Source organism: Idiotropiscis lumnitzeri, chromosome 3, assembly GCF_059441095.1.
Source record: "Idiotropiscis lumnitzeri isolate Australia: NSW breed Sydney's pygmy pipehorse chromosome 3, RoL_Ilum_1.0, whole genome shotgun sequence".
NCBI classification, from domain to species: domain Eukaryota; kingdom Metazoa; phylum Chordata; class Actinopteri; order Syngnathiformes; family Syngnathidae; genus Idiotropiscis; species Idiotropiscis lumnitzeri.
Genome location: NC_142393.1, coordinates 9,539,424 through 9,559,127, shown reverse-complemented (window position 1 = coordinate 9,559,127; position 19,704 = coordinate 9,539,424). Strand labels below are relative to the sequence as shown.

General features: G+C 41.5%; 1 protein-coding gene across 1 annotated transcript in view; it reads right to left on the bottom strand.

The window, feature by feature from the left end:
- Nucleotides 1-206: 206 nt before the first annotated feature.
- The window catches only part of LOC148339797 (FYVE, RhoGEF and PH domain-containing protein 3-like), a 44,012-nt gene continuing 24,514 nt past the window's right edge, over nt 207-19,704 (bottom strand). Inside the window, exons 2-19 of the mRNA XM_088290414.1 lie at nt 14,908-15,066; nt 13,745-13,940; nt 13,015-13,618; nt 8,772-8,861; nt 7,354-7,490; nt 6,744-6,900; nt 6,204-6,342; nt 5,740-5,798; nt 5,201-5,347; nt 5,023-5,115; nt 4,855-4,934; nt 4,536-4,566; nt 3,792-3,896; nt 3,345-3,398; nt 3,141-3,242; nt 2,931-3,059; nt 1,756-1,896; nt 207-968 (exon numbers count right to left, since the gene is read on the bottom strand). Coding sequence (XP_088146540.1) covers nt 723-968; nt 1,756-1,896; nt 2,931-3,059; nt 3,141-3,242; nt 3,345-3,398; nt 3,792-3,896; nt 4,536-4,566; nt 4,855-4,934; nt 5,023-5,115; nt 5,201-5,347; nt 5,740-5,798; nt 6,204-6,342; nt 6,744-6,900; nt 7,354-7,490; nt 8,772-8,861; nt 13,015-13,618; nt 13,745-13,940; nt 14,908-15,066 — 2,669 coding nt within the window. The 3' untranslated portion in view covers nt 207-722. The remainder of the gene's footprint in view (nt 969-1,755; nt 1,897-2,930; nt 3,060-3,140; nt 3,243-3,344; nt 3,399-3,791; nt 3,897-4,535; nt 4,567-4,854; nt 4,935-5,022; nt 5,116-5,200; nt 5,348-5,739; nt 5,799-6,203; nt 6,343-6,743; nt 6,901-7,353; nt 7,491-8,771; nt 8,862-13,014; nt 13,619-13,744; nt 13,941-14,907; nt 15,067-19,704) is intronic.

Genomic DNA, 19,704 nt, shown 5'->3' with positions numbered 1-19,704 from the left:
AGGAGAGGATTTTCCATAGACAAATAACGGAAATTAAATACTGTATCGGAGATGCGGTGATGGGGGTTTTGTTAAACGGGAGCTGCCAGTGGGAGCGTCAGGTGGCCAGCCACAAGTGTACACACCTCTTGTGCCTTTTAACTTAAAATGTACTTTTCTTTTTTCTTACATCACGCTATAGTATACATACTGTACAAAAAGAACTGCCACTGTGCCCCAGCAATGAACAGGGAGGTGGCGCGGGTTAAGGACACAAACATTCAAATGCTTCATATACACAGGAAGGAGCAAAGGCTCACATACACACACGTACACACACACTTTCACATAATGGAAAAAAAACATTAAGTCGAAATGTTTTTTCAACACAGTCAATAATAATATGATAATGTACAGGGAAGCTATTAATTAAAACCATGTGAGAATCTTCAGTTATCATACAAATAAAACAGGAGTCCGTCAAAAGATCCTCTCGGGTTGCGGTGAGGAACAAAACATGCCGACGCCACACGCCGAGGCAGCGATGGCTTCGTGGCGAGGAAGAGGTGAGAGTGAGGATGAGGCTGAAGTGGTGTTCAGGAAGAACTGCATGGTCGCCCCCATGCAATTAAAAAAAAAAAAAAAGTGCCAAGGTAAGTGATTTCAAGTAAGGTGTGCTCTTTACACAGGGCACAGGGTCGGAGGGGAAGGGGGGGGGAGATGGGGGAAGGAGGGCGTGTCCACTACTGGCTCTTCCTGTGTTCAGTCAGATTTATTGACGCATCCACGGCGGTTTCGCCGCGAGCTGATTTTGCGAGGAGGTCAGCCCACTTGGCCTGAAGTTCGCCGTCTTGGGCACTTAGGAGCACAGTTTGCTGACTGTGATGGAGCCGGATTACGTGTTTGACCTCTGACCTTTCGCTTGCGGACGGCAACGGCATGGTCACCTCATATCCAGCCAGAGGCACGGCTCTCGCCCCCTTCAGGTCCTATAAGGGGCATTAAACACATTCATCATCAGTATTTAATTGAAGATAATAATCCGTTTTATTGATTCTTTAATGTTGTGTTTTATTTAGGGCTGCCACTATCAAATATTTTTTCATTTTCATTTCATCCGTTATTCCATCAATTAATTGGAAACTATTTTAAACTCCATTAAAGTGCATTACAAAACTTTTCTTTTTCCCCCAATTACTGTGCTGAATCTGCCGTCATTATTTCTCTTGCACATCAGGTTTTTGTAATAATAATGAAATAATAATAGGAAAAAATAATAACAATAACAATAGTAATAATAATAATAATCATAATAATATAAAATATGGATTGTTTCTGCAAATTTCAACGCACGGTAAAATCCATATTGCACGAGCTTTTCGAGAAATATGTGCTAGAAAAAAGTGGAGACATTGAAAAGATATTCACAGGCGCATAAAACCATCTGTTGATTAAAATTCACTGTCAAGCAGAGTTATTGTTGTTTATTTTATAATAGTAAGCGATTCCAAACAAACTGGACAATTTTGGTTAAGGCACTACAGCGTGATTATTTAAAACAATTACCGATTTCATAACCGATTAGTTATCGATTCAGTTTGACACCAAGTTTACGTTCAAGGCTGCCGACTTGCCTCTTTAGCTGCAAGTCAACATAAATAATATATTCTACGGCGTTGTTCTAATCTGCATCAAACAAACCTTTGAAACAACTTTATAAATAAAGCAGAGCCACTGTGCACATACGTGTGCGCCCACACGCGTATTAGGCCATACCTGCCCACAACTCTGCAGGTACAACACCAGCGGCTCAGCCTTTGTGACAGCCACCCACATCTTGGCCCAGCTCTTTCCTTTCTCCTGCACATGGAGGTGGCCACACAAGAGGCAGTTCTCCCCGGTTAATGAAGCTTGTCTCTAAACAGATGACACAACGCCGGTTCAGTACAAATAAAGCGCCAGTGCATTAAAGGATACAATTACGCACACCGCAGGACATTAGGCATTACGTGTTTTACTTGACTGGCAAATTCCACAGCGCAGTTTTTTTTTTTATTCACCAATATGTACAATTCAGTATGAGTCAATGGAAGTTCAAGTTTTGACCTTTTGACCTTGAGACTGAATGAAACCAAATCAGAATCATCAGCTACTTCATCAAGACTATGTCTGGATAGTCTGGAGGTCAGTAGGTTGGAAGGATAAGCAGACAGACAGCTGAGTTAGCAGAGACGATTGTCCTCGTGAGCAGGCGATGATCTTATTATAATATTAGTCTTCAGAGAGGGATTTGGTGATCTTCCAATTTGAATGGCTTTGAATTGAAACATTGGTGGCGGGCTCAAATCGAGGTTAAAAAAATGAATACATTTGTTTCTTTTTTTAATTGATTTTATTGCATTACACTAGAATAAAATCTATGGTAAAATAGAAACAGCAGTTGTGCGACATTTCCTGTAAGGAGAATCGTAGTACACCAGAGAGCCCGGTTTTACGCATGTTTAAGTTCCCATTTATGATCCAATGTCCGTTTTAGATGTTTGTGATGTCACGGCACACATTGTTATCACTGTACGTCATGATTTTCATTCAATTTATTCATGTAAAATATTTACTGTAATTATGGCTATGTTCCACTTGCTGAGTCTGACCCATATCCCAATTGTTCCACTTGGGGGTAAAAAAATAAATAAATCTTTTTCCCGTCACCTGAAAACAGCAACAGAACAGTCTTTTCTCCAATGAGGTGGGGGTGACCAAAACACTCCATCCATCTGCTCCAGCCCCTCTGACTAATTTTAGAACCCATTGTGGCCCGCCAATCAAGAGGTTTGTACACCCCTGCTTTAAAATGACTGATGAATTTTTTTTGGAAAAGCTCAATTGCACGCAAAAAAAAAGAAAAAAACATGCGTCTGTTTTTTAGCTGTCCGTCTCAGCGTGCGTCTCACCTCAGGCGCTGCTTTCCTCTTCTGTTCACCACCACCAAGATTCTCCAGACTGAGGCTGGCCTCGTAACACTCCGGGCACACTCGACTTGTTTTGTTATCCAAGGTTTTCGAACACTTTGCACATATGGCCTGTGGAATTTATTGTCGTTATTAAATGACAGTCTTTATTTTGAAAAAAAAAAAGCAAACAAAAATAATAAAAATAATCACCCCGCCGCAGGACTTGCAGTGGTGTTTACGCTTTGTGAAATTGAAACTCTCGTTGCATCCTTTACACGTCTGTTTCTCTTTGTCTTTCTTTCTTGAACTCTTCTGAAAAATAAATAAATAAATGTCAAGCTATCCACATTGTTCAGCACAGCACCATAAATATAATAAGAATAAAAGAGTATATCATGATCAAAAATGTCTCACCCTTTCGTGCAGTCTTTCGCCATCCGAGTCGATGGAGGTGTTGGACCAGGGACCCTGAGAATAAGCAACAGTGTCACAGGGTTTCTTTCTGCAGTTACGCATCTTGGCCACAAGGTGTCAGGCTAAATTCACAAAAGAAGCCAAGTTTGGCATGGCGCCAAGCGCACCAGCTTAAAGTGGGTCAAAGCAGATCCATAGGAATAAACTTTGACTTGAGCTTTCCCTATAAGGTCATGAGCGAGTTGTGGAAGACTAGACGCTATGAGAGTAACTGTCGAGGGAATGAAGAAGGTCTTAAATTGCGACGTGTGTATGATTCACATCCATACATGGGAGAATTGTTCAAGTAGACAAAAACCAGACGATGGTAAATGAACTTACTTGGTGCCTGTTATGTCTTACAATTCATCACTGAGCCCATCAATGAAATGTTCACGGCGGTCTTACCGGTGATTCCGGGGCGTGGTCATCCTCCCGCGAGAAGGAGCTGTTGAAGGCTTTATTGAAAGTCTCGCTGTTTTGCTTGTGTCGATCAATAGTGGCTTGTATGACCTGAGCGTGAACAGAGATTTGGAGTAGATGATGATGATGGAGGACAGGGAACGAGATGAACAAGATATGACTGACATGTAATGAGATACAGTCCACGGCGAGAATCCACAATCTACAATGAAACTTCCTCACAATCCAAAATCTTTGGAGTGCACGTTCAACTGTCTGTCAGCTTCCAGCTTTCACCCTCAACCCTCCGCAATGAGACCACCTCCTCTCCAAGGCCGCCAAACTCATAATCGGCTTTTCTCTGCTGTAATGAGCTCAATGAGCCATTATAGAGTGGCTTTAGTGGAGAATAGATTAAGTCCCCAACGCAATGTGGGTGGGCAGGAAATCTTTTCTAATTGCATTCACTAATTCAGCTGAACTACCACAAGGGCCAGGACAGACCCCCAATTTCCTGGCAAAATGCTTAGCCCACCCCGGCATAGGGATTGCGCAACACCGTTCACCATAATGTTGCTTTGTTTGTTTACACACAATTTGTCCAAACTCTTTAACCAATGTCCCTTCAATGAGTCTCCACAGCCATATTCCAGCGGCACCATACAAGTGCTATCGCAGCCTTTTTTTTTTTTTTTTGTTTGGTGCTCCCAAAATATGATTGTTATTTTAACACAAACACATCATCCTTACTTGAATCCAATCTTCTTTCTCCTCAGCTGTCCTATGAGAGAAAACAATCATTACATAAGTGTTATTCAGTACCTTGAACATGTTACTTTATGGATAATATTGCTGATCTATTTTAAGATATGATCAAATCAGGTCATCCATTTTTATATCGTGCATTGGTCGCCAGCCAATCACAAAGCAAACAACCAGTAACACTCACATTCACATGAAAGCGCGTTGACGCACTTTTCCAATCAAGTAATTGTTTGACGGCAATTGTTAATATCAATGAAAATAAACCTTTAGAATGCTTCTATGGAGCCAGTTTAAATGTTTTTACCTGGCTTGAAGTTCGAGTGAGCGTTGTTTGCCAATAATGGCAAACGTGTGAGGAAGGTTCTGCTTCACGTTCTCTTGCACCTGAGGAAACAAAAATGATTTGTATTCACGAATCCTAAATAGGCCATCTTGACTCAAACAAACAACAACAAAAAAATTGTGAAATGACCTCCATGCCAGCAATGTCAATTCTCTCCCTAACGCTGAACTTTTGCCCCATCAGTCTGAGTTTAGGCACACAGTAGAGCACCATGTTGTTGAACTGACAAAGAGAGAGAGTAAAAAAAACAATCATAATGGTGCTCTTCTTTGTTGACATCCAATCTCTGTCTGACATTTCCTCTCACCAAATAGAGGTATCTGTCTTGTGCTGTTCCATTTTTGGCTGACATCTTCTTGATATGTCCTTCCTTGATAAGCTCATTGGCTGGGTTCACAATATCCTCCTCCCCTCCCAGCCTCTCATAAACCTCAAGCAGTTTGTGCATCTTCTCCTGGAAACATAAGACAGCAGCAACATGAATGAGAAGATCACCACCAGAGGGCGCTGTTTTACCAGAACACTCATCTATAGCTTTGCTGACCCGACAAAGAGCACGTCTTATATTTCTTTATCGATCATTTGACCGCATTTGGAGGTTTCGAGGAAGTAAGAAATACAAGTCAGACCGAGGAAAGGGATGGGTGTTATAGAAAGCCAGTCAGACATCCGTAAGCTGTGAAACTTGAGGCAGGAAACAGCAACTTCCTGTCTGAACCAACTCAGCGTGTCGACTGCCGCCGACCGACGCTTGCAGCAACAGTTTAGCATCAGCCGTGCGTCAGATGAGTGTTCTCGGCATAGAGTTCAACGAGATGGTGTTGGTCACATTTTGTTGAGTCTCACCATTTTCTTGATTGCTGCGTTGGAGTGATTAGCTGCAGTAGATATTAACTCCAGTGCCTCTGTAGAAACAACATAAATATGTTAGCATAAAATCCACAGTACACACATACGATATTGTTAAGACAGGAAGATATATATATATATATATATATATATATATACATACAGGAGGTCATTCTTAACTCTTAACTGCGGGGGAAAGCTAGTTGAAAGTTGCAAGCAACACCAGTGTGATAAACTACTTTGGAATGTGGAGCGGATGAGTGAAATCCTATAAACTAAACAAAGAGTTGAACTTAAGGCTCTTGTAATCAGACACTACGATGCTGGCGCATATAAAGTCTGGTGTGACCTTTCCAGATCCAAAGTGCTTCGCCCAAACTCATAGCAACATTCATTACAATGTGATCATGTGACTCAGGGGGGAGACAAGACAGGTTGGTGATGTGTATCGTTGGTCTCACTTTCTGCATCCTTTCGGTCGAGAGCATCATCAGGCAGTTTTTTCAGGTAGTCTTTGAGCAAGAGCTCGTAGCGGGGAATCCTCTGCACTGGTTCTAGCATGTGGTGCTGCAACGTCAAGTTGCCGCAAACGTCCTGTTTCTGATTTGGAGGGTGAAAAACAAAAAACACTCAATTGACGTATTTTATATAATCTGCAAAAAAAGCTTTAGTTTTAAATGAAACTGATGGAAAGGTATGAATTTATTTTAATATTGTGGTTGTGCTGGTGGTGACAGTATCATTTATTTCCAACTCCTCCAGTAGTGCAGGTGTCCCTAATGAAATGGAACGTGTGGTTTAAATATATCTGCCGGCATTAATTACAAATGACTGAGATTCAGAGACGGGATGACATTCCGGTGACTTGCGACGAGTGAGTGACAAGGAAATGTTGCATTACAATTCCTTGGTTTTGGACCAAAAATGACTAACTTGTTTGAAATGTAACAGTAATGTGACATCAACAATGGCACCATGTTCCCCCCACAAAACACACACACCTGTATATTTTGGACGACGCTCTTGAACTGTGAAGACCGTTGCGTCCAAGTGTTGACCAAGTCCATCGCTCGGTCAAAATTTTTCACATACTCGCCATACATCTTCATGAAAGGTGCCAGTTTCTGGAGGATGTCTCCGATACGAGGGTTGGAATTCCTGTTGGGAAAAGCAATTAGCAGAATTTAAAAGGGGAAGTCAACTAAAAAAAAATGTAATAAAATGTTTTATGCGCCCTTCCTTAGCATTCTGATTAAAATTGCGTTTGTGGAATTAAGAATTAAGCAGCAAAATACACCAGTTTTTTCCCATGTGATGGGGCGGCCATTTTGTCACTTTCGCTTGACAGTAAATGACATCACAGTTGCTCAGGGCTCAGTTAATGACCAATCACAGCTCACCTGTTTTCTGAAGCTGAGCCATGATTGGTCGTAAGCCATGCTTACTAGTGTGCTTATATAGAGTATTTTCTTGTAAAGAACATTTTTGTGTTGACTTCCCCTTTAAAATCCTGATTGAAACCAATTGAGAAGTCCCTTCCAAAGACAAGTTGCATATCAAAGCATAAAATGTATTTGTGACAAGAGTGTGTAGCACACCTCACTTCCTTACCATTCTCCAGTGATGCGTGTCTTGAGCTCAGGGAGAAGGAACTTGTCGTGGAAGCAGTAGATGGAGGAGATGTTGGAGAAGATCCCTGTAATGACATCCTGAGGGATTCCGGCCTCTGTGAGTTTAGTGCAAAATACCTGCAGGGAAAACAAGCGCATAATTATACATTCCCAAAAAAAAAAAAACACAACGTTGATTTTGGTTAGTAAGGTGAAAAAAAAATGGGGAAGGCATACCACAAAAATATTTTGACATTTATTTCACTTCTGAGGGAAGGGAGAAAGGACGCTAAAGGTTGTTGATTGCTAAGATGTCTATTTGCATAAATCTGATAGGCGATTAAGATAATATTTTACTGTATGCAGTGTAATTAGTCGAGGTTCAAAACGTTTTTGGTCTGCAGAGTGGATTTTTTTCTCAATGCAATTATATGTAAGTGACAAAGTAAATATCTGTTATAAGAATTAAGTTTAACAGCAATATATTAAAATGCTCAAACATTAAAAAAAAAAAAACATTATATAACCAAATATATTCAACAAAGACACATCAGTGTTTGGAAATTTTGTGTGTAAAAGCCAAACTTCACTTGCGCTAAGGCTCAGATTTGGAATTTGTCCGCAGTAATTAATTCCATGCCGAACCTTTTTGTGACTGTCGCCAGTGGCAAAGTCATGAATGGACATTTCCATGGAACGCAATCAATGTCACATGAACGCGGCGTGACAACAACAAGTGATCAACTCTTTCATGTGGAGTGAGCGCGTCGGGATAACTGCACAAAGCAAAAAATGTTCTGCGGCAAGACGATGACCACGATATCATCCATTTGACAACTTTGGAATTCCGGCGTTGGAGGGGATGCATGTTGTGATGAGTTAATTTACATTTAAAACAAGCCTCTAGCAAAAAATGTCACATTTGTCCAAACGTATTCTTAATAAAACGATAGCCTGTGTGATACACAAGTCTTATCTTAACTTAATCTTAACTAACATCTGTCATGAGGCGCATCTTGGACTGTTTTAATGAGCGTTCTAATTATAACCCGGCTAATATTTAGGAGACACACACTTTTAATCCATCTTTAATCCAGGGATATACACACATTTGTACACTTGCCACTCTGCACACACCAGAGGTGTCACTCCGCTTGGATTTGAGGTAACCAAGTCGCATGTACGGTAAAAATGGAACATGGAACACAGAATCAATGTCTTCCGCAACAGATTAATTCGGTCCGCAGAGGACCGCTGTTGTCCCCTGGATCACGGAACACTTATTTAATCCGGCTCAGCCTTGATCTCAATCACTAAGACCGCTGGCACACTCAGGATATTGAAATTTGGACCAGAGGCACACAAACAAAGACGACCCAAGCTTACACGTTTGGGAAAAACGTGACTTCCGTAGGTTACCTGGTCGAGGAGGTCGAGCCTCTTGACGTAGGCCTCTTCAGTGTGGAGAAGTTCTTTGGCAATGTTCAGCAACCTGTGCGCCTCTGAGCACTGATGGGCACACATCGCAAACAGATTACAAAAGGGGTCCCCAAATGAGTGAAAGAAAGAGTACAAAGACACACTCGACCCAAAACATTAAAAAAAAAAAATTAAAGCTTTTGTCACACTTTTTGTATTATTTCAAAATGTGTTAAAAAGAAATAAAAACGGAAATATCCTTGAGTATTTATGAGCAGCCATCTTGAGTGACAATGTTCCCGAAAGCCCAAATTGAATGCAAATAAATGTCTAATTTTATTTTATTTATTTTTTTAATCACATTGTGATAAACAGGCCACTTCTTTTGTTTTTTTTTTACCATTTTTTGAAGTGCATCACTCACCAAAGCCACATCCTCTAAAATTTAAAATCTAAATTCAAACTTATCATGATATGGTGTCACAACTTCCATTTGAGAGGTGATGACTGCTCAAACCAGTTTTTTTTTTAAAACTTAGCCTCTGACCTACATGTACACTCCCGTTCAAAAGATGTGCGTCAAGTGCACAATGGTGGCTTTTTTTTTTCTCTTAATTTTTGTAACGTGATTGCTGATATTTTCCATTTATCTTTATTTGTTCGCTGGAAAACAGTAAAAAAAAAAAATATGTACAGCTGTAAAGTGCTTTGTAAGCAAATGAGGGTTATCAATGACTGGTCAAGGGGAAATAAAATTAAGTTCTAAAAAAAATAAAGTATTAGAAGTTGAGACAATTCTTTGAGTTTTGTTGCAGGAAGTACTGTCATGTTTTAAGAGAATGTAACAACTGAGAGAGGCTGCGGTAAAAGCCTAGAAAAGTTTCATGAAAGAAGAAGAATACCAAAGTTTGGTCACGGCAATGGGTCACATGCTTGGAGCAGTCCTGGCGAGCCAAGGATTTGAAACTTCATCTTATTCAGTATCATATTGCCGATGGAAATCAAAGATGAAATGTTGATCTAGAAGATCTTTGAAAACAGATTTGTTATGATTTGGGGGGAATTTTTGTTCCCCTGTTTAAGGACTGTGTCTTTGTTAAAGGTGTAAATTTGGAGCGTAATTATGAAAATGATCTGGAAATGCATGGTTCAATGTTATTTTTTAAAAGAATATATTTACTTTTAACGGTAAAATTAAAGGACTTTTTTACGTATATACCCGTCAATGGGAGTGAACGAGTTAAAATAAATATTGTTGGCTCGATTGGGTTGAAAAAATATTTTTGGGTTTATTTTTGTTCTAACAAAAAAAAGTGCTTTTGTTTTCCATTCATCTGTTGGCGCTTTGCTGATTTTCTTTCTTGAATTTAATTCATTTGTCTTCCAAATGGGCGCTGGCTTGATAAGCTGTGACTGCGCCCGATGGCTTTCCGGTTGTTTTGTTTTCCTGGAAAATTCTGTATTGACTGTTTTTCTTTGAAGCTCATCAACTAAAATTATATTAATCAGAGAACAAAAATAAAATACTTTGCCACTGTTGCCTTTAAGTACCAACATATTGGCAGCACAGACTGCAGAAGCAAGCAGGATAAGGATATGCATGGGCGGAGCTGTTGACCATCAATAGCGAAGCTGAAGGACAAGAGAAAAGTAAAACGACCTTAAATGCGGCGAGTCTTTCACTCAGCGGTCGACGCGAGCTCCTGTTACCGCTCTCGGGCAGGTATTCATCTCTTTATGTAACCGCAGAGCCGCTTTTCGAGTCAAGTCCATCACTTGCAGGCGCCAATGTGAGCTTGTCACAGCGTATAGCATTTCACGGAGAGTATTCTTTCAAGCGGTTCAACCAGGCTTGGATAATAATAGAGACTGACTGACTGCTTATTGCCCACTCTCCGAGGAAGGATGATTCAAATGTGCCACGCACATTTATAGAAGGCCTCCTGACCTTCAACATTCTCAAGGCGTTTTCACAAGATCGCCTCATTCCCATAACGATGACGGTGTATTTTTATATGCAGCTTTCTTGCAAACGCATGACACAGCATCGGGAGTAACGATCGTTGCTGAATGTGACTTTAACCGAGTGTGACCTGGGGGACTGAACATGAAACCTCCCTCACACAACGATGTTTTTCTTTTATGCACAAACATCCCTGAAACGTTACAAGTAGGATTTTCCCCCACATAATAGCATTCATTGAACTATCTGGAAATGTAAATTTGTAACCTCAAATCAAAAGATTGCGATGTCCATCCCGCAAAAATGCTTCCTTGCCTGTTAAAGGTTAAAATTATATCAGCATGTGATTCAACCTGAGATAAATATGACTCTTCCACTCCTTTTAATAATAATAAAAATCCAAGAGAGATGAATAGGCATCAATGACGGTAACGTGTTACTCAATAATGACTAATAATGTAATTCATTACTAAATCCAATAAATAATTAAAGTTACGATTCTAAGACTTATTGTGTTACTTTGTGACCAAACAACATCAAATTGTAGATCGCAATGAGAAATATGAGGCTCAAGTCATTGTTCAAATTCAGCCATGGTCCGAAACATGCCTGGTTTACGCGTGTAACAAAAGTCAAAATGATATAGAATTAATTAATTAAATAATAAAAGAAAAGAGCTATAACACACTAATGCACAGGTACTTAACAAATAATTGCTCATTGCGTAACAAATGTAATAAAAGCAACCGATTTACATTTTCACCCGTGAAGTGTTATGGGATGAGGTCATTTACGTCACAAATACGCCAAGCATTTTGCCTGATTCATAATTTGGGTGAACATGGATGGCGCAACATGGATTTCGGCGTAATAAACATTCTGATCTGTGAACGTTTTCTGAGCGACGGTTCATTTTTGTTCAAGAGCGGATGTTTTTGTTAAACTCACAGGAGAAAACCTGGCTATCCGCCTTTATATGTCGGGGGAATAAACACCTTATACTGCAATGCAAGGGGAAAGCTCATCTGTATTTGGTTTGCGCCAAAAATTAAGTTAAGCTCCCATTTGTGAGTCCCTGGCAGACGTTAGACCGAGCATTTTTACTTTAGATTTTACGGGGGGAGGGGTTGGGGGTGTCTCAGGTGGGTCATTGTTTTACAGTCACCTGAAGCTGAAAAGGGGGTTCAGTCAGAGTGTGTGACAGCTCATTTCCAACCTCAGCCTGATTCCTACCTTCAATTGTATTTGTGCTTGCACACCAAACATTGTTTTAATTCGCCATTTCCAAACAATTGAAATTGAAAACATTTTTCCTCATCAGATTGTAGTTGTAGCTCATTTTTTAAAATGGTGAAATTAGCTCAAAGTTTTCAACTATGAGCTGAAAGTAACTGATTAAGTGACTTGTAATCTAATTTAACATATTATCCGCACGACAAGGCGCACCCGCTTATAAGCCACAGCAACTATTTTTTGGGGAGGAATAAAAACACAAAATCAAAAAACATTATACAAACCGTTTTCTGTTGAAAAACAATAGTTGCTTACTGCATGTACAGAACGATTTTGTACTGTGAATGCACATAAATGTGCATAAGAGTCTTACATCAGTACCTTTTAACACGGCAACAACTTTGATAATTAAAACAGGGGAAAAAATGTAGATTTAACTAGCGTTTTTTCTGAACTATAGAGCGCCCCTACCGGTGAAAGAAAAAGTCACAGAAAAGCTGCACCGTTGTATTAGCCGCATGGTTCAAAATCTAAGAAAAAAGTAGCAGCTTATAGTCCAGAAAATACAGAAGTTAGTTTTAAAATGGAATAGTTAGTAAAAGAACTGCCGTATTTTTCAGACTACACGGCTCACTTAAAATCCTTTCATTTTCTTAAGAGAATCACAGTGAGCCTTATTGAACCTTACGTATGGATGTCGAATGGAAGTGGAATGAAGTTAAGACTGATTTGCTGCACTTAATTGTTTCCCTTAATGTACAGGAATGCGCCTTAAATGTGGAATTTCCCCCCCCAAAAAATTGTTCTGTTTGTAGAGATGTTGTCTTATCGTCCGGTGCGCCTTATAGTCTGAAAAATACGGTAAGTTGCTTTAAAATTATTATTACAAGGTAACGGTGTCAACACTGCTTATAGGTGAACGCTTGGAGCAAAGTCACCCGGAGAGAGGAACACCTATTACAACCTTGTAGGGAGTCACATGTATTCAGATTTTCTATTCCGGTTATTCAGCCCGCTGAGACGGAAGTATGAATTGTCAGTACTCACTTTCTGTGCCTCTGTGTGTGCATCCGTCAGATAGCCGCTTTGTGTGTCTGTCAGAGAGTTGATCTCTCCACCACTCCCCTCATCCAAGTCACTGTCCTCATCCTGAGTTGAATCCCGTTTGTGGTTTAGGGTAACGCAACAAGACACGCTTTCCGTTTCCGTCACACTGTCGTAATGATCCTCCTCGTCAATGGCGTCCTCGTTGGGGAACGCCTCCCCTTCGGCGGCGCACGACGGACTGTCGATGCCGCTGTCCCGGTTAGGAATCTTAATCTGCTCAGAGGAGTCTGGATTGTCTAAGAACCCGTGAGAGGAGCCTTCATCCCGCTCCCCGTCGTCAAGGCAACCATCGCCGTGGGTTATGTCCACCTCCACGTCCAACGGGGTGTCATCGGAGCCGTCCATGTGCATGGACGCCAGGCAGGACAGTTCGGATACATCGTCGGGGCCTTCGGAGGTGCGGGGTGCGATTTTGTTCAAAGGGGCGGAGTCTCCTATTTTCGCTGTGGTGTCCTGGTCACAGGAGGAAGTGATGTCACACGCAGTGTCCATTCTAAGACACAGGTGCAGCTGGGAGCGGGGGAGCGCCCCCAAGATGGGGACCCTGGAAAGAAATGAAAGCAATGACTGCACACGGATGTAAAGCACATCAATCATGACGCACATTTTCGTATGCTTAGATGACTCTCGTGACCATGAAAGACTTGAATGAGCTCTCGAGTTTTGTTACCTTGAATTTTCAAACCTCTCGATGAGCAGGCCAACTTTCTGAATTTCCCTCTGTGGCTGCGCTCCTGTGACAGGGGGCACGACGCTAGGTTTGGGTTTGGGCGGCGGCGCTGGGAGAGGCCTGCAGGGCGCCGGCGGGATCCTCTTGGGTTTCTTGTCTTGCCCGAGAGCGAGCAGGTGTGCCGGTTTAGGGGGCACTAGGGGAGCACATGTCCAGAAAAGGCAAGAAAAGCAGAGCGAGAGACAAACATGAGGCTCATTCTTCAAATCGGTAGATCAGGTAAAAATCCAAAGGAGAAAATCTCCATGGCTGTTTGGGAGAATTAAGCCTGCCTGGTCCAAAACATGAGCTCCAAAGAGTAACAAAAAAAAATAGCAGCGCTGAGCTACTTCTTCAGCATTCTGACAACTTCCTTATTTCAAACAGGATACTGAGATGCGTGTGCACGTGAGTCACCGCGGTTCCTGTATATTTAGAAAAGATGCACACACACAGTTTGGATTATCTTAAGCATGCACACGGTGCTCACGCTTCCTTGCTCACTGTCATCCATAACAAGCGTTGATATTTTCACAAACGGCTGACGTGTTTATGTTGATAGTGAGCTTCCTCTGCGTTTGTCTCTTATTTATCGGTATGCGTTTCTCCAAAGATAAATGGCACTGTCTGTCAAAACAACACGATGACAGTAGGACAAACCTAAAAATATAGTACAACATAAAATTCGATTGTGTTCCTCTAATTCATTTCTGTGAAAAAAAAAATCAAGGGAAACAAACACCTCAAATGGAAAATTGGAACACACCAGAAAAGGGAAATGTTAATTTAATTATTATAATAGCGCAGCAAACCGTGGATGAATATAGGCCTCTTGAAATTTGAAGCAAGTGATTTTCCAAAATTCCCCAAACACACCACATGTTCATAATTAGCATTCATCAACGATGTAACAACACAATCTCACGGGAGCCTCTGGCCCGCTTGAAAGCAGCAGCTGGCGTGGAGGTGACCTAGTGAGCAGAGTGAGTAACGGCACAAGGCCAGTGAGCAGACACCCACGCAATTTTTTTTTCTATTCCAGAAAAGAACTAGTCCAAGTCGAATAAACGACATTGAAATGGCGATAGCGGCGGCGGCGGCGGCAATTGTGACGCTATTTTTACCTTGAGGTTTCTGTGTAGCTGGCGGTCTGGGCGAGGTGGACGGCTGGGGCCGCGGTTTGATGGCGGGCTTCTCGTGACATGATCCTTTTTTTAGCAGCCGTGGAGAACACAGGTAATCCGCTGACCCATACTTGTACTGGATGGAAGCGGCGGGGATGTCTGAGGGGAATAAACATGAAAGAGGATGAGTTTGATGAGATTGTTCTTAACAGGCACATTAACACCGGAGCATGCGTTTGTGGGGGCAACACTGAAGGCGTGTGACCTTGAGCTCACAGTGTGTTCTCGCGATTATGTTGAGTGGGGAGTCAGAGTCACCATATCGATCGGCCCGGCCGGCCTGAGGCAGCCGACTGAGCCGCAGATCGGTATCGGATTGACTATATTGAATCTTCTCGGGAACGCAAACAAACTGAGTGTGCCTGAGAGTGTTGGCTGCCAAATAGACTGAATACTTTTTCAACTTTTTTTTCCCCAACTCCAAAGAGGTTTAATGGCCTATTTTGACCTGGCGTCTTTTACGCCCATAAACTGAATGACTGAGAATCCAAAATGGGCATTTTTACAAAGATGAAGCATCCGAAGGTTTTTCCAAGTTCCACCTGTGGAGTAACAGAGCAAATGACATATCAGGAAGTGAGAAATGGTCAGAAAACCCAACTCTTCATGTTTTTTTTACATGATGTAATGTTTGTGCGGGTTTCCCAAAATGGAGCTAACTGCAGTGGAAAATAACTAGGCCAAGTTATATTCTAGTTGGGATCAACACATTCAGAAAGAAAAAAAAAATGAGCCCGAAGGCTCGACATATAATCGATAGAATTTGTTTGGAGATGAGTGAAGTGAGAATATAAGAACAATGATTTGTGCGAACTCTGATTAATATGTTCTTATTGCATGGATTTGAGAATTAAGAGTAGCAGGCGACTCAGGTCCTGCTTCGATCCCCATTTGTAAAACACGCAAGATAGCTTAATTGAAAACACTTAATTACGATTGGTGTGAGGTTCTTCGCGCCATTAAAATCAATTTTTTTAAACTAAATGAAAAGGCCTAAAAAAAAGATGCAGAAAACTCGTGATTTTCGTGAGCTGATTGCGCCCACTAGCCGTTTGACCCAGTGCGTGCGTGACATCACTGGCCCAATGGGGTCGTCTTCCGACTCTGAAGATGACGATGGCACGCTTGTCCGTAAGTCTTCGTTTCGATCGTATAATGAAAGGAGAAACTAAATGAATCTGAAGAAAAACCACAACAAGCACACAGCCAGAAAGTCAGAGATGTGACTCGATGATGTCATATCGGCCTTCTCCACGATTTCAGTGTCATGCTGGCCCAGCCCGCAAGATTTTCAAAGCGTAATGCTCATCCATGTATCAATTTGAGAAACCGCTCATTGCGACATGGATATCTTATTGTTTAATACAACAGAATTTCCAAAAGCAATTCTGGTGAGCTCAAACTCACCAGTAATCCCAATCCTTTGTCGTGTATTCAATTGAACATCGGTTAAAAGGGATTTCTTAAACCAATCTATTCTGTTTGCACGTAAAGTACAGTTTATGTTGTGAGCAGCAGATCTACAAAAAGTACCACTGACTCCATGTTAAAGTAGAATTAATTAATTCCACACAAGCTTTCCCAACTAGAAACAAATCCAAAATGGCATAGAGCCTCCACAGAAACATCCAATTTTGTATCATTTCCAAGACGCCTCAGGCTGCAAAAGGAGCCCATTCTCTCGGTAATGAGTCCCGTTACGCCTTCGGCCCTCATGTGGCATGCTGCAGGCTTCCCACCATTTTTGCTTCGTGGCATCAGAAGAAACGTGTCAGGATAGAGAAATGCCCTCACGCAGAATTAATGACTGCCAGAAATGCGTATTATTCGCTATATATCAGACGCTACGAGTTGATTGAGAAAACCTTTAAGCAAGTCAACATCCACACTTCTCCTCTCAACAACTGTGTAGCCAAGAACTCATGTGACCAGGGACGTTCGGGGGTCACAGCTGGGAAAAACAAACATGCATGGAAGATGGTGGCATAGGGGTTGGTACCTATGACAACTCTGCGTTGCCAAGGCAACAGGAGAGGAAAAATATTTGGGCCAAAGTGCTAAACAGAAACTTGAGCAGAGAAAATAGTGAACTAACAGATTGTTTCCCCAAATTAACGGGTGGATTTGGTGGCACGGTGCACGAGTGGTTCGCATATTCGCCTCACAGTTTCGAAGGTCGGAGTTTTTATTTCAGGCGCCGCCAGCGTGGAGCTGTTTGTCAGGACTCCAACGTCCTCCCACACTGTCGTGTCTTTTTCCTCGCCAATCAGCTGTAGAATAGATTTTATAATCCAGTCACTAGTCTATAAATCAGTGAATAATTTGAGTTCTGAATACATTAAAGAAATGCTTATTGGATTTAAGAGCATTAAGGCTCCGTGATATGCGGACTTGGGTCAGTTAGTGGAACCCAGAGTTCAAAGTAAATATGGTGCAGCTGCATTTAGCGGTTATGCCGCACACAAATGGAATAAGATGCCAAGCCTCGAGTGTAAATGCTTTTGGTCATTTTTGTAAAGTTCTTTGTTATTTTCTCTGCTTTGTTTCTGGGTGTCATTAACTTTTATGTACTAAATGCTTTCCCTGTGCTTGTGTGAAGCACATTGAGTTGCCTCGTGCATGAAATGTGCTATATAAATAAAGCTGCCTCGTCTTGCCTGAGGTGTCGATAGTAGATTATATGTTCCTTGTGATTTGCTAGCAAGTGGAAACCAGTCTCACACCGCAACTCACACAAAGACAGCTGGGATAGGCTTGAGCTCACCCACGACGCAAATGAGGTTAAGTGGTTCAGAAATGACTGTAGTTCATAATTAGCATTCATCAACGAAGAATTTGGAATAAAGACTCGTTTCACTATGTACGCCATGAACAATCGAAACATAATGATTCATTATATTTTCTCAGATTGGACATAAATATTGAATTAGTCACAGAACTTGTCTGGTATCCATTCTGTGGGGTCACCAAAAAAGAAAAAAAAAATCCAAAAAACCTCCAAGAGAACTAAGTTAATATTTAGCCATACATAAAAAAACACTGAAATTCATAAAAAACGAGATTGTTAAAAAAAGAGCTTACAGCCAGACGTCCTTCACAGCTCAGCATTAATAAACATGCACTTGTCCTTTCTCAGGCGCGTGTATGCGGGGGTGTGCATTCCCCTGCCAAACCTGATTCAAGTTCCCCCTCCCAGGGAAGAAATGACGTGAGAGTGCCTAGACAACCCAGAGACACCTTTAGTAATTGCTACTACAAGTTACAGTCGACACCTCGACTATCTATGCTCATGCTGAGAAACAGCAGCTGTGACTGACGCTGCATTCGTGTCATTTTATGAGAGATTTTCTAACGACACACAATAAAAGAAACAAGAAGAGCTCATTAATTTACTCAGCTCAGCCAGTTATTGAGAGAGGGATGAAAGGGACAATTAGGAAGGAATTACACATCTGAGAACCATTATTGGCACTAAGCTCGACTGGCTGCCCATCACCATGACAACCATCCGCTGCTCCAAAAGTCGAAGCCACATTTCCTCACCGCATGTTAATTTGGTGAAGCTGTCATGTCGCTAGTTTCGTCTCATGGTTGTGATGTAATATGTCTCTGTCACTTGCATAAGTTGACGTTTTTTTTCTCGCAGCTAAAATTGGTTTGAAACCATTAATGTTGTACATGCCACATAACTTCTTGCAATGATTTTGAGGCCACACCCCCTGCATGTCTACTGTGCATTCTTACATCACAACCTATGATCATTTCGACAATAAAATGCTGTTTTTCATTGTTCAGACACCTAAACCGATTAAACCAGGCGTGCGAAAACTGCGGCCCGGGGGCCACATGCGGCCCGTTAAATGTTTTAATCCGGCCCGCCGAACTTGAAAAAAAAAAATTACAACTTTTTTTTAAAACCTTGTTAATGTTTTATTATCTAAATACTGTGGTGTGTCATGCTTTTGTTAATATTCATTTAAAATTAAATGTATTTTTTTTCTCCGATGCGGTGGACTCCATCCATCTACTCTCTGTCAAATTTTAGAACCCATTATGGCCCACCAATCAAAAAGTTTGCCCACACCTGGATTAAACAAATGCACAACGGCAAACAAATCAAATTAGTTGGCGTTAACGTCTGCTATTTTTATGCAACAAATTCAACGTTGTAAGTACAATGTACTGTATACAAACTGTGTAATTCCTACAGATGCATTTTTTCAAAGGATTCCAAAAGTGAACAGAGCTGATTTTAGTCCACTTTGTGAACTTTAAAAAAATGCAACTGTTTATGTACAATTCTTAGTGTTTCCTGCAACGTACATAAAAGACATATGCTCAAGTCTTCTTCCGACCTTTATCTGCACCATATTAGCTATACGTCACTTTTTATAGTCAAGGCATTTTTTGGCAGCAAGACCCGGAGACACGTACAGCTCGGGATGATGCGCAAACCTTGCTGGTTGTCAGTCACTGTCAACCCTGAGCCAGCCACTTATCACCCATCAACCCTTCAGTACCGTCCTGCCGCCCCAGTCGTGTAGAGTTGACATATCAGGGACATTCAGCAGCATTTCTGCAGACAGACGGACAGGCGGTCAATCAGCTCGACTTGAATCCTGCAGAGCAACCGAAGCCTCCGGCCATTGCTTCGACAGGCCGTGACGACCAAACAAGACCTGCGTGTGACTTCTCATTATTCCCATATGACGATCACATTTCCCAGTGGTGCTGGAT